Source organism: Pseudopodoces humilis, chromosome 8 (assembly GCF_049639895.1).
Source record: "Pseudopodoces humilis isolate 2021_Gansu_Grassland_sample_001 chromosome 8, ASM4963989v1, whole genome shotgun sequence".
Classification (NCBI taxonomy): domain Eukaryota; kingdom Metazoa; phylum Chordata; class Aves; order Passeriformes; family Paridae; genus Pseudopodoces; species Pseudopodoces humilis.
In genome coordinates this window covers 21647026-21661311 of record NC_142207.1, presented here as the reverse complement: position 1 = coordinate 21661311, position 14286 = coordinate 21647026, and the positions used below count along the sequence as shown (strand labels likewise).

Below are 14286 nucleotides of genomic sequence, written 5' to 3'. Positions count from 1 at the left end.
ACACTAAGTAAGATCTCTTAACCGGACAGCATTTTCCAAATGATGTACAGACCCATGCACCTATTTAGAAAAATAAATTGGACTACTAGGCTACATATATTGATAAAATATAGGAATGTTACAAATGTTACCATGGAAAAACTCTTCTCAATAGCAGTTTTAGGGTTTCTTTTTTAAAAGAAACTTATTGTTTGATTTTTAAAATAAGTTGATTGTTCAGAGTTCTGCATATAGAACAGCTAAATGCTGCCTATTTCCTAACTGCTGAGGAAAATTCTGAAGATGTACTCTGCTGCTAGAGCAGTTATGCAAAATCAGGTTAAACACTAATCCCACTGATAATGAAGGATTTTGAAGGGAATCTATTTAAGAGTTTTAAATACTCTGTAGGGGGCAGTTTTGAACCAGATTAATGAAAATTTTAAGCTGGCTGATTCAAAGTTATGTTTTTACACTCAGTTTTATTATCCTCAGCAGCTACATGGGCATAATTTCTTTTTTTTTTAGGTAGATTTTGGTGCTTAAGCAAACAGGGAGCTGCATGCTATTTTATAACATCACCCAGCTGAGGGGCTTATCTGCATGTAAGGTTCAGTAATGGTAGCTAACAATACTTTTTTAAACTACCAGTTACAGAGATCCATAACTGAATAGCAATGTGTAGAACTTCATGGCAAAGGCCTGCATAAAAACCAGCTCTGCAAAAGGCCCCAAGGACAGAAGTGGAGTTTGGGATGTCCTTCACAATTCTGGTTCAGCACTGAACCAGGAATCAATTTTGTTGTGACTTGAAAGTATTTATGATATTTCTGGAAAAAAAAGAAAAAAAAAATGCAGCAGATTCTTGGAGAAACTAATATTGCCTGCAGCATTTTCAAATGCCTTTAAACTTGGTATCTTCATTATTTGCAGTTATTTTAAGTGGATATGATGCTGGACCATGGAAAAAAGATATCAGTAAACTTCAATGCATTAGCTTAAAAATGAAGAGTTAAATTGGCCTCTCTCCAGCAACATCCCACTTTGAAGTATCAAAGTCAGAAGTGGACTATTGATCTGAAACAAAAAAGAAACATATCCTCTCAGTAAAATGATAGTCATTGTTACAGGGATTTAAGTAGAAGTGGCTCTAGAGTGCAACATGAAGAGTAGGAGAGGCTCAGTCACTGAGTCTTTTTTTCCACTTGGAAAGGAAGGAACAGACTAGGCCTCAGTGAGAAAAATGAAGTTGTATATGTAAGTGACCTCCATAATTGATAGCAGAGTATTTCCAGTAGAGTCAGTGGCTCTCCATTGACCACCATTATTTTGATTTGAATTAAGTGTCTTGAAGCCAGTTCTAAACCATGATTCACAGCTAAAGTTACTACATATCTGATAGTGTAATCATGTAGAGCACCAAGATTCACACTGAACACTGGTGTGAGCTAAAAGGATCAACATCCCAAAGTCCAGACTAAGAATGAATGCTTGCAGATGATCAGACTCAGCAGCTCTACGCTTAAAGCTTGAGGCTGATTATGCTGCCCGGACAGGTGGTGGAATATCTTTTTTGTCCTCTCCTGGCCTAAAAGCTTTGCCTGTTCTTTTTGAGTTCATGTACAGGGTCTGGCTGGGGTGAAGTAATTTTCTTCACAGCAGCCCATATGCTGCTGTGTTTTGTACTCTGTGACTAGAACAGCACTTCTGACACAGCAACACTTTGGCCATTGCAGAACAGGACTTGCACAGCACCGAGGCTTTACCTTCTCTCATGCATTGCTCCCTTGGAGAGTAGGCTGGGTGTAGGCAAGAATTTGGGGAAGGGAAACAGAAAAGGGGATATTCCATATCACATAACGTCATACTCAGCAATAAAACTAGAATTTCAGAATAAGAAGGTGTGTGGGGTTGGTTGTTCTCCAGAATCATCAGTTGCTGGAAGACCTGCTGGGCATCAGTCTGCTTGTCGGAGGTGGTTAGTTATGTCCCTTGCATCACTTTTTTTTTTTTTTTCTTTCATTCACTTATTAAACTTTCCTTTACCACAACCTACGAACTCTGACTTTTCCTAGTGTCTCCCCTGTCTTCCTGAGGGGGAAGGAACTGGAGGTTGTATGGGCGTTTACCTCCTAACCAGGGTCAACCTACCAAAACTGGAAAACCCCCAACATTTATAGGCTGTATTGTGATGCACTGTTACATACAAATTCAACAATTCTGGGACAGCTGAAGATGTACAGCCTTCACATAGGAATTTTTGCTACAAGGCACTTTGAAGGACTTTCTTCCACATCTATGCACGTGCACTTGTGTACTGTAGTGGTAAAACTTCTGAACAAGGCATGTCAGAACGATAGTGCAGAGAAAGTATTTATTCTCTTTTCCTGTGTCCTCTCGGCATGAGGCAAGGGATGGGTGTCAGCGAAGTAAGAAAGCTGATAGAGGACACAGTTATTACAGTAATGGGACTTAAATTCAGAGTTCTGCTTCTCTCCAAAAATATTCAACACATGCCGAGAGGAACGAAGGGCACGGTGAGAGCAGCCCTCAGCTGTGCCCCTCGGGGGACTCCGCGCCTGCCCGCAGAACAGACGGCCGGCACGGCGGCTCTTTGTCAGCACCGCTTCACTGGCTGAACACCAAGTGTCAGAAGGCCTGCACACCTCCACATGACAGTTTGACTCTCACGTTCCTCGGATTTTGCATTAAAACACCTTGACTTTTTGTAGCAGGGATCAGCGAGAGCCGCAGGAAGACGGGCTTGGCGTCCCCGGCCCCGCCGGCGGTGAGCGCCTTCCGACACCCGCTCGCTTCCATTTGGCACAGCCGCTCGGGACACCGCCCGGGCCGGGCCGCGAGGCGACGGGCAGATGACGGCACGGTTCGGTACGGCCGGGAGAGGTACGGCCGGGTACGGGCAGGTACGGCCCTGTATGGAGCGGAGCAGAACGCACCCCACACCCCCCAAAGCCCCCGTACACCACCGCCGCCCGCCCGCAGCGTAGCGCAGCGCAGCGCGGCCCGGCCCGGCCCCGCCCCGCTCCGCTCCAGCGCGCCCCGCGGCAGCGAGGCGCTGATTGGCTGCTGCACCCGCGCGGGGCCTGCTGGGAGCAGCGCCCGGGCCGCGCGCTCCTCCTGCGGCGGCGTTGGCGGCGGGCGGGATGCGCGGCCCGGCCCGCGGCAGGTACGTGATGGCGGGGGATGCGCGGCCCGGCCCGGCCCCGCCCCGAGCGCCTCCCCGGTGGGAGACGGGCGCGGGGCGGCGGGAGAGGGGCGCCCGGCGCTCCCGATAACAGCGCTCAGGTACCGGCCCCGGGGCACTAAGCGGGGCGGCAAGTGCTCCTTCCCCATTTCCCTCCTCGTCGCGGGGCAGCGGGGCGGGGTGGGCCGTGGTGCGGCCTTGGAGGAGGAAGCCTCCGGCTGCGGGAGGGGCGGCGGGCGCCGTGCCCGGAAGCGGGGGAGCGGCGGCGCCGTGCGGCTGTCCCGGCTGGCGGCCCGGGGAGCCGGGGGCTCCGCTGACCTCTGCCAACGCCCTGCCGGGCCCCGGCGCTGGCGGCCCCTCGCGCTGGCTGCGAGGGGTTGGGTTTCAAAAAAGAGCGCCTGACCCACCCGCCTGTCGCTCCGTCGCTGTGCAGCCCGTGTGGGAGCCAGTTTGCCTTTTTAATTAAGGCTCTACAAAGCGTAGGACCTCTGTGGGATGCTTCCAGACGGAAACAGCCGAAAATGAAGTTTAAATGGGAAAAAAGTTTAGTATTTTGTTGTTTCTGAGGCGTCCTAGGACAGGCCAGCAGTAAGCGGTGGGTGATGCTCCTGGTTTGGTTTCGCTTGTTTCATTGTCCACGGCACTCAGCTGGAAAAACTTTTCATGGTCCCATGAAGACCTGTGAGGTCAGTGAATTCTGAGCGCACTGTGAGCAGAACTGGAGATTCAATGTGAGAAGCAGAATTTGTGTTCTTTATAATAATAAATACCTAAAAATAATTGCATAGAGTGGAATCACTAAGTATGCAAAAAAGACTTATTTCAAAAGCATTGCCCGTTGCTATAGGGGAGAGGTCTGTATGTCTGTATGCAAGGCCTTGATTACAAGTTTCTAACTTTTTTTTTTCTTGTAATATTTCTTCTCTTGATGTTATTCAGTCTTGAATTTCAGCATGTCTGTTATTAAAATTGACTTGGGAGACTGAGTTTTTGGAGAACTTTTAATTTTTAAAACATTAACGACCCTGAAGAAATTTGAGACTGACTTGATAAAAGTGTAATGAGATCATGAAGCTATTTTCTCCACCTGGTTGGATGGGCATGGATGACTTAGTGGATTTATTCCTTTTTCAAAGGAGAAGCTTTTTCTGCTCTAGTCTCTTAGTCTGGAACTTCTGCTTTTTAATAAATAATTTAAATGTTTAGGGACTAGCGGAGCTGCTATAAATATTTTTTTGAGAGAGTCAGGTAATAAAATTGGCAGTAGTGTTTTCTTAAGCTTCTCTGTTTGGTGTTTTAATGCTTCTTTTGTCAGTTTTAAGCTTAGGACATGTTGCAGCTATCTTACTCGTGTATTACATCAGTGATAACCTGTGTGGAAATAAGTCCAACTGCACTACTGCTTAGTCAGTGAAATGCACAGCTCTGTGCTAGAGTGCAGTCTTCAGGAGGGAAAAGTCTTATGCAATAATTTATTGGTTAGAGCACGGGAAAGAAGCAACTTGTGGATGATCTTTGCCATGAATGGTAGGATATTAGTGGTAGGTACATGGAGTGGTGAGGAAGGAGGAAAGGTTGAAGCAGCTGAAGACAATTTGTGTTGTCATGTCAAGAAGAGAGAAGAAGGAAGATGTCAGAGGCACTCCATAGCAATTATAGAAAATGTTCCATCTCCTCACTGAGGATTCAGTGACTAAACTGTAAATGTGAATCTAGTGGCCCTAATATCTTAATACCTCTTTGGGGGAAAGGGTTTTGGTAGTATTAGGGACTTGCAGAGCAGCCTCTGTAAAGCCTGTCATCATCATAGTTCCTGTAAAATCACATGCATAATGACACTTGTTGAACCTGTTTCTCTTCCAAGCATTTGCCAGATTTAAAAACACTTGTGTAGCAATAGCACTGTGGATGTGTTATTGATATAAGTCAGAGTCACCAATAGGTCATGGATAATTTGTTCCCAAAAGATCCTCTAACACTTCTAGCAGAGCGGTTCTCAGGCTATGGTTTGAAGGCAAATGGCACACGCAAAGGCTGTGTGAGCATCTCTGTGTCTCTCTGTCCACAGCTGAGAGCTACCATTGCTCCTAATGGCAGTGGCAATGCTAGGGAAACGTGCTAGATTTGGGAGCCTTGTGCTGGCTTTATAGACTTCTCAATTGGCTATTTGACACAGTTTCTTTATTGCAAAACAATATAAAAGTTATATATGTCTGTAGAAATATCTGGAAAGAAAGTGTAAGCTCAGATCTGCTGCAATACCCATCCTGCAAAAAACCTGCCTGTATATGCAAAGTCACAGCTGTGTAAAATTCTTTGTGTTAGATTGTGTGTTTAAAAAAAGAAAGACGGCTGTTTTACTGAGGTGAGTTGCTCCAGTAGTGCTTATTTTGAGAATTTGAGTCCAAGGGTAATTGCTTTTTCTGTGTCTCACCCCTTTGTGCTGCTAATTTGGCAGGAGCAGAGCTAATTTGCCCATCTGCTCTTGCTTCGTTTTCATGGCATTTCTGATACAGATTTCCTTTTCTTTAAGGATTGGTTTCTGAAGCCAGTAGGGCCTATAGTTCTGAAGTCCTTGGCTTTCCTAAAAGATGAAGAGGTTACCACGCTACTGTAGTGTTTGTGCTAGTGAGCAGTGCATATCTTATACATGTGAAATTGTTCTAACAGCCTCAGACAATTTGAAAACAAATTTGGACTGAAATATATATTTCCATTTTCAGCCAAAGGAAACTTAATAAACAAGATAATGATCACTTATATTTCTGTCTAGCTAGATCTGTGCTTTGTTTTAGTAAGTAGTAGTGTTTCATTCCAGAATGAAAAAGGTTTGAACCCCGGTTGGGATTGAGCATTAGTTTACTGTCAGGGTTGTTTTGAACAGTTTACTTCTTTGTTCAGTAGGTAAGAAACTTGTGTATTAAATGACTGGAGAGAAAATCTGCCATCCTAAGGTTCAATTGATTCAACTGTCTTGTAATGGAAAGTTGGTACAATTTTGGTTCAGGAGCTTAGACTCAGATCATCAAATAATGTTGTTCATGGGTTCCAGGTTTGTGTAGGGTGAAGTGAGCTGCTCTTGCCCCTTTGGAACTGTTTTAGAGTTTTTTAGAGTTCATTTGATGTGCTGATTACTGGGTTGAGCAGGGAAGACCTACCCATGTAGTGCTTTTGTATAGCAAATGAAGTCTTTGAAACTGGTTCTTTGAACTTAAAACTGAGCACACAAAAGAACAGTAGTGCTATCCAGCATATTCTGGTTGATGAGAGCATAAAAAGGAAATAGATTTATTTGAGAATTTTTCCCATGAACAGAAAGATGTTAATGTTAAATGCCTGGAGTGACAGCTAAAAAGGAATACTGAGTTATGCTTAGGGGCAGCAGAGGAAATAACTGGAAATTAGTTAAATCTTAAATAATCCTGCCCAATACTAAGTTTTTAAAATTGTTTTTCTGATGGAGCATTTTGGTGGCTCTTTTTGCAGTTCATTTGTGCCTGCATTTTTGAGAACTCCCCTCTGATTGTGTATTTCTAAAATAAAAAACTTTGGCCACATCTTAGCTGATCAACTGACAGGATGGTCTATGAATCAGAAAACTGAATTTAAAAATTACACATAGGTAGATACCTAGACAACGTCTTTATACAATATTTTGATTCCTTAAGAAGTTGGAATGAATTTGAGAATCTTTGATTCTGTTGTTAGATTGTTCCTAAGTGCTTAATGCTTTTTTTCTAGCTGTGAATTCTTGTAGAAGATTGATAGCTCTGCCAGCATTTGTCCGCAATAGAAGATGGGTGGACTAATTTCAAGATGGAGGGTAAGTAACATTGTGTAACAGTGTAATAATCTTTAGTCTAGAAGGTGGGAGTACCTAGGACATGTTGACTATTAATGCTGGCTGAATGATAGTGTTAAACTTTTCCTGTATGTCACTTAAAAGTCCAATAGTGAGATATCATGACCAAAAGTATTCTTTGCTAAATCACTAAGCTGTGAAACTCTGCTGCTTCCTTTATTTCCTTTGCAATACCACTCTGGCACTGTCTTGGTTAACTTAAAAAAATACAGGTGTAACTGTTTCTGTGAATCTAAATGCTTTTGTGGTGCATCATTGGGATAGAAGCTGAAGCATCTGTGATTTGAAACACTGGTGACATAGGTAAAAATGGGTATGTGCAGAATACATTTCTGGCTGTTCTGACAGTTTGGTAGCTACTTAGTCCAGTACAAGTTTGACTTTTTATCTGCTTTTATTGGTTATTGAGTGGTGTACTGAGTTTATAAGGAAGAAGAGGCATGAGGTTTTTGACTACTTTCCTGGCAGGTGTGAGTTGTTTTAGTTGTAGGTTTGCCCTTGCTTATTAGCAGTTGACTTAAGAGCCTTCCATACAAAACTCCATTAAAGGTGAAACTTTAGGTGGAATGTCAGTTTTGTATGATAGAACTTCACTTTCAGGGTTTGCAGTGTGAGCTGTGGTTTTTGAATTTGTGGTGTGAAGGGCGGTAAAAGATTGTGGCTTGATAATTCTCAGAAATTAGGAAAGATTCCTAGAAGGTGGATTTCCAGTTGCTCCTATGGGGAATTTTACTAGTGATGACAGCCCTTATTTGCAATTGCTTATGATTTATTTACACCATGTGTCCTTATATGGAATGAATTGTAATAAAAAGCTGGAGTACTCAGGTTAGGGCTTCCTCTATATATTCTGTGTTTTGCCTATTTCTGCCACTCATCAATTCTGTTCTTGTTTTAGTTTCCACCCACACATTCATTATTGCTGTAGATGCATTAGAGGTTTTCATTTTTTGTGATGTAGGATTGGAGCCTTCAGTTAAGAGTAATGCCAGCTGTAAAGCAGTGATTCTTTATGGTCCCTTCTATTTGTCACACTTAAGCAGGAAATCTTCTTACCTTTATGTAAAACAGATAATTTATTAATCTTCTATGAATGTCTTTTTGTTAGGAAACTGTTAATGTACAGTAATCCTCAAAATACTGAGTTTTTAAAAGTGATATTAATATCTTTGTTCTTTCCCTTGTAAGCAGGCAAAACCTTCCACTGTAGAAGTATTAGAAAAAATAGATAAGGTATGTGTTCGCATTTTGGTGTTTTGTTTGATTTTTTTGTTTAGAAATATACCTTCTTTTTGCTGGCCATATATTTCTCTCACATTAGATAAAATACTCTCATGAAATTTCAAATTATTTTGGTAATTATTCCAGTAGTAGAGATTCTACATATCAGAGGAATTGTTCTCTTTTTTCCCCCTTACTGTTTAGTAATTTAAAAAATATCAATAGATAGTGAGAAACTACATGGCAAATATTTATTTAGAGAGCCTGAAATGGGAATGAATATGAAGCTGCCTTGATTACGCAATTCAGTTATAACTAATGGTTAAAGTCCCATGTAATGGAAAATGTCACTAATGCAAAGTTCCATTCATCAGGTTGATTAGAAAAGCTTCAATGTATGGCTTTATGTGTAGAAGTTGTAACTGTAGTGGAAGTAAATAAGGTCAGGGACAGAATAACTGTCTAACAAATACAGATTTTTCAGTAATCAATTGTGATTTTTCACCAGCATTTGTGACAGATGGCTGTGCTCTGTCGGGAAATATGTCTGTGCTCTGTGTTTTGAAATATGCTGTTGATATTTTTGTTTTCCTTTTAATAAAAGTGTGAGTACTTCTGTTGTCACTTGAAATACAGTCAAAATGGTTAATTGCATTAATAGCAGAGCATTGCTTGATCACTTATTAATATACCAGAAGCATCATACAGATGTTCAGGATTTCATTCTTAATGTGAGGAAATAACTGAAATGAGAACAAGTAAAATGATGGAGAGGTTCCAGTAATTTCCCATGTTATTAGAAAAGTGTTAGAGGCATTTAAAATTCCGCAGGTATCTGATGAAAGCTTTAGAATGCTGAGTATGGTTAGTAGTCACTTATGTGATAGTAAAGACTGCCATTCATAGGATACTTGTATTTTTCACTTGTCTTGAATATACTAATGCGTTACAAATGTGAAAAAGTGCTGATTTTAAACTTTTCTTATCAGTTGCTAATAAGGTGCAAGTGGCCCATACCATAATCTTTTTAGTGTGGAGTATTTATGCTATGAAAGTTGTCCATGGGCAAATATTGTCATTTATGAAAAAGCTGCTTGACTTTTCTAATCAAGTATCAAACTGATAGGGTTGATTTTTGCAAACATTTAAAGGCAGCTTAGTAAAACTACTTACTATTTGCATTATTAAGGCTATTTACACTAATAAGGCTGAACCCTGTTTATTTGCAGGAAATACAGACATTAGAAGAATTCAGAGAAAAAAATCAGAGGCTACAGAAACTATGGGTTGGAAGGCTTCTTCTCTACTCCTCAGTTCTTTACCTTATTACTTGCTTAATTGTATATTTGTGGTGTCTTCCTGACGAATGGACAGCAAGGCTGACAATGACACTTCCATTTTTTGCATTTCCATTGATGTAAGTAAATATGCCTTTTTTATTTTCTAACTGCTGTCTCTTTGATAAAAGGAGATGGAAAATACATCTCAGCAGGGGTTTGAGTTTGCTTTGACAATGCTTGAGATGTCATAACTTGCTGAATTTTTTCTTCTAAAATAAATTCATATAGTTAGGCAGACACTTTCTTTGAGGGGAATGTCTCTCATGGGTCTAAGTTTAGTATAGAACTAAGTCTTATCATCAAAAGATAATAGCATCTGAAGTTTCTTGGATTATCAAAATTATACTGGGGCTAGAGAGCTGTATCTGAACAGCTGTAAGGTGATGTAGTATAAGCACAAGAGCATTATTGGGTTTTGTTTTTACTGCAATTTGAAAAGTAATATTACTATATGGAAGGAACCAAAGGTGCATCACCTACATGTAAAATGTAGTGTATAAACCTGGGAAAAATACAGGAATGAATGGAGAAACTTACTTTCATGTGTTAGGTGACTGTTAACTCAGAATTGACTTGAAAGGTCATCACCCAAAGTGTGTTGAAGACTAGTTTTACATAATTAGCCGTTTTTCTGGAAAATCATTGACTGCTTTCTTCAGCAAGAAAATACGCAGACTTCATTGTATGTGGATTGGGGAAAGTATTGCCTACGTATTTGTTCCAAGCTTATCCTGATGACTGGCTTTCATTGTCTAAGAAGTCTGCTTTTCCAAAAGGAACAAAATGGGCTTCTACCTTACTGAACAGCTGCTTTGCTGCCTCCCTTTCCTCCAGTCCATCAGGGAGGTGAGAGCAGCCTACTGAGCATCTTTCCTACCAACAGTGAGCACAGTACATTTACTAATTTGCTGAAATGGTCATAATGGCACCTTAATATGAAAGCATGGTTTGTAGATGTCCTAGTTTTAGACTTGAAATGTAAAGTCAAAAGTAAATATTTGAGGCTTTGCAAGTTTGATGAGTGTGGGTCAGCATGACGTAACACGTGGAAAACCCCCAGCTTGAAGATGCTTTTTGTATGTCATACTGTGTTATCCATAATTTCACTGATAGGCTGCTATTGTGGACTCCTCTGGAGAAGATACATGGGCAGCAGTATGTTGACTGGAAAAGATTATTACAGAAACTAGAGCTCAAATTAATGTTTGGCAGTAGTATGAATTAGTTTTGTTCTTAAGGACAAGCATTTCAAAGTCTTTGTTGTTAGTGTGTGAAGCTTGTTCATGCTGATAGGAAAGGCTTGTAAAAGAGGAAGTATTTCTAGCCTCCTTTCACATAGGTTTGTTAGAATTAGTGTAGAAATTAAAGCTTTTATTATTGAAGGTGATGGCTTCTGGTGCTGTGGTTTGAATTTACGTGTTAGTCTTTTATTCTCTAGTTTGTCTTCCAGTTCTGCTTATTTTTCTCAGGATGGTTCTCTGTAAAATTCTGATTTAGATATCAGCTTACTAGCACTTAGAATCAGACCGTTGTTCTCTTATGACTTGCAACTGTTTATCAGATTTTTTTTTTCTTAAGCTGTTCCCCTTCAGCTTTTTTTGGCAGATATGAATGGCAAGCAGCTGCCAGCATGTCTTTGTTCTCGGTCAAGAGGTGACTCCATGCTGAATGCCTGGTGCCACCCAGTAATAGCTCTAGAGATTTTTCCGACCTAATCAAACCGGAGTATGTCTGCCTTTTCCAGCTTGCAGTCAGTCACCAACTTATTTCTGCCTTAGGTCAGTCCCTCAGGGTCACAGCAAGTTACTGATGTTGGTAGAGCAAGTTAAGTTTTAGGAATATCACTTCATTAATTTTAAATGTATACTGAAATACCCTAAATAGAAGGGTGCTTTTCTTGAACTGGTTTCTATTTGAATTGGATCTAATTCACATGTCCTGATTTACACAGAAATGTTTGTTGTTTTTTTTTTTTGTAAAATTGGTGGAAATGGTCGGCTAGTAAACTTTCATCTTGGATTTCTTAAAGAGGAAATGCTTTGTTGTTTCATGATGTCTGAATTATTTAATATTTAGAATACAGCTCTAGGTAGAAGACTATTAAGCATACATTAAAAAAGAAATAATGCTTTTGCCTTGTACTTTTGTAACAAGGTATTTAAGGCAATTTAAACCCTGTAAGCATTTATTTCTTCTATTACTTTATGAAGACACATTTTGGGTTGTGTAAGCAGATAAATCCACCTGCATTATTGGATCAATTATTACAGCACACCTTTGAGCAAGGGATAGTTAAACTTCTTTGTTTCTCTTCCCTTGGATAGGTTGCTCTCAGATTCCAGTTGCCTCATCTAACTTGCCTAACTTGGTCTGTGCTGTTAGTACTTGAAGGCATTCTTATCTGGTCAACCATTATATAAATACAGGATGTTCTAAATAAAGATGACATTCTTAGGAATTAAGGATAATTCTTATGAATTAAGTCAAAGCTCTTGGAGCCTTTTGCTTGCTTTCTTATGCGTGCTTTTAGTCAGATAACCTGTCTAGCCTTTTTTTTCTGTTAAATGAAACATTGCTAATTTAGGCTTTATTATTTAATTAGTACTAGGAGGGTTTTGGATGCTCTGAATGGCTTGGTGTATGAGGTTTGCCACTTGGCTTAGACTGAATAACTTACCAGGAGAAGTGTCAGCTTAATATTTAAAAGCAATTCTAAGCTTTAAAACAAATGAAGTCCTGATGATTGCAGAGAGACCTTTCAAATGTAAAATAGTCATAGATCAGTTTAACTTCGTCCTGACATAAACTGCTGCAGCTAAGTCAGCTGAAACCCCACAGAAACTGAGTAGACTTAGAGCTCTCTAAAATCACTAGGACTCAGGTCAGTTAATTCTGCTTGGGAGAGCATTTGTACAATAGCTCTATCTCATGATTTTCATTGGTATTAGAATTCTTCCCACAAATCTCTTGGGCCTTAATTTTGGGCCTTAACTGGTAAGTTTTTTTTTTTTTTTTGATAAAATGCATTATAAATCTGTCAAAAAAAAAGTGATGACTAAGTAATTTTCAGCTGAACATTTTTTAGGAAGTGATGATATTGCTGCTGCTGCCTTAGTATTTCTGCCTCAAGTAACAGTTAATTTTAATAGAAAAGATGATTTTATTTAGAGCAATATTGATGTCTTGTTGACAAGATGCTTGTCAACAAGAAAATTTTTAGTCTCGTATATAAATACTGTCCTTTGTATTTGCAAAAGAAAAAAAAATCTCATCTGGTAAATGTTTTGTTTGCTAAATGAGTTCAGAAATGGTTACTGTAATATATTTTAATTAATATAATTTTCTTTTTCTTCTAAAGAATCTGGTGTATAAGAACACTGCTCATTTTTTTCTTTTCCAAACGGACAGAAAGGAATAGTAAGTATTTTTCCCTTGTGGTTTTTTTTTAGAATACATAACTAGTTCAGAGTGATGCTTGCTATGATAATGTAAATGCTTTTGATCCTTCAGCTTCCAGGAAGACAAGGGTAGCCTTTTAGTTGATACTGAAATGGGTAGTATTAGCTAAACTTTTTTCTACCACATAGTTCATGAAGGAACAGGAGGGAAACTGCTTAATCTATCACTTCACTTATAAAATTATGCTTTCTTCTGTCTTTGCATGTGTCAAAATTGAATTGGAATAAAATTGGTGTAGGAGCAAGGGGAAAGGAAATATAAACAGTAGTAGTAGTTCCCTTGATACTTGCATCTCACAAGTATTCCAGCAGTCTTAATCTGTTATCCTTATACAAAAGGGAAGAGATTTATAGCAGATGTGTCTAATTTATTTGGCAAGATATCTTTTCTCTCCCAAGTTCTCCAAAGCATACTTATGTTTTCCTGAGTGGGAAAGGTATAAGCAGGTGTTTTTTTTTGCTTTTTTGAGAGCTAAGGAAAATTGGAAGTCATGTAACAAAACTGAAAAGTAATGGAGGTGTTCAAATAGAAATAAAAAGTTGTTAAATTTTGCATTAGAATGAATCTGCATGCTATTTAAAAACAGCATCTGTGGCACTTGTCTGCAGTAGTTAGAATTCATTTGAGACTTTCCTTGAAAGCAGTCCAGCCTGTAACAATATCTCATGGTGATGTGAGCAATAATACAGGAAAACCTCAGTGTTGCACTGTGTTTTATGACTCGCAGAACAGCATGATGTATTTAATTTGTGACAGCTTACAAGTTAAACATCACTTTTAGAATTTTTCTTAAACTTAATGTTTGCAATTGATATGCAAGTGCAGAACATGCATTTTTATGTAGAAATAAAATTGTCCATATATTCTGTGGTGCTGTGTGATTCATTTCTAAGGTGAAACAAATGATTTGCATTTCATGGCTGAATAAGAAAAAAAAGTATGTTTTTCTAGTTTGCTTAAATGTCTTTATTGCTGTTTTGAGCATACAGGCAAATCTAGTGCTTTTGTTGAACCTGTGTTTAAAGGGTTTAGTAGATGATAGAACATGCCAAAAGGGATTATTTCTGTGTGGTTCCACAGACTGGATAAAAATGAAGTGTTTTACCTCAGAGATAAAAGTCCTATATTTAAAAAAGAAAAATCGAATGTAGAGTTGAAGCAGTAAAGCAGGAGAAAGCGTAGCTGAGAGAGCATACTGTCAACCAAGTTGATCAAAGCTA

General features: G+C 39.5%; 1 protein-coding gene across 5 annotated transcripts in view; it reads left to right on the top strand.

Moving 5' to 3' along the window:
- Positions 1-3081: 3081 nt before the first annotated feature.
- Positions 3082-14286, top strand: part of LNPK (lunapark, ER junction formation factor) — a 49121-nt gene continuing 37916 nt past the window's right edge. For 2 of the 5 annotated variants that reach the window (XR_015773093.1, XM_014249592.2), the window contains exons 1-5: positions 3082-3166; positions 6926-7007; positions 8235-8279; positions 9497-9684; positions 12966-13024. Coding sequence is in view for 4 of the 5 variants with exons in the window: in XM_014249592.2 (XP_014105067.2) it covers positions 6981-7007; positions 8235-8279; positions 9497-9684; positions 12966-13024 (319 nt within the window). In the remaining variant the exon portion in view is untranslated. Of the gene's footprint in view, positions 3167-3268; positions 3286-3852; positions 3871-6925; positions 7008-8234; positions 8280-9496; positions 9685-12965; positions 13025-14286 lie in introns of those variants that run through there. The other 3 variants (XM_005519824.3, XM_088058942.1, XM_088058940.1) reach the window with 3 other exon arrangements.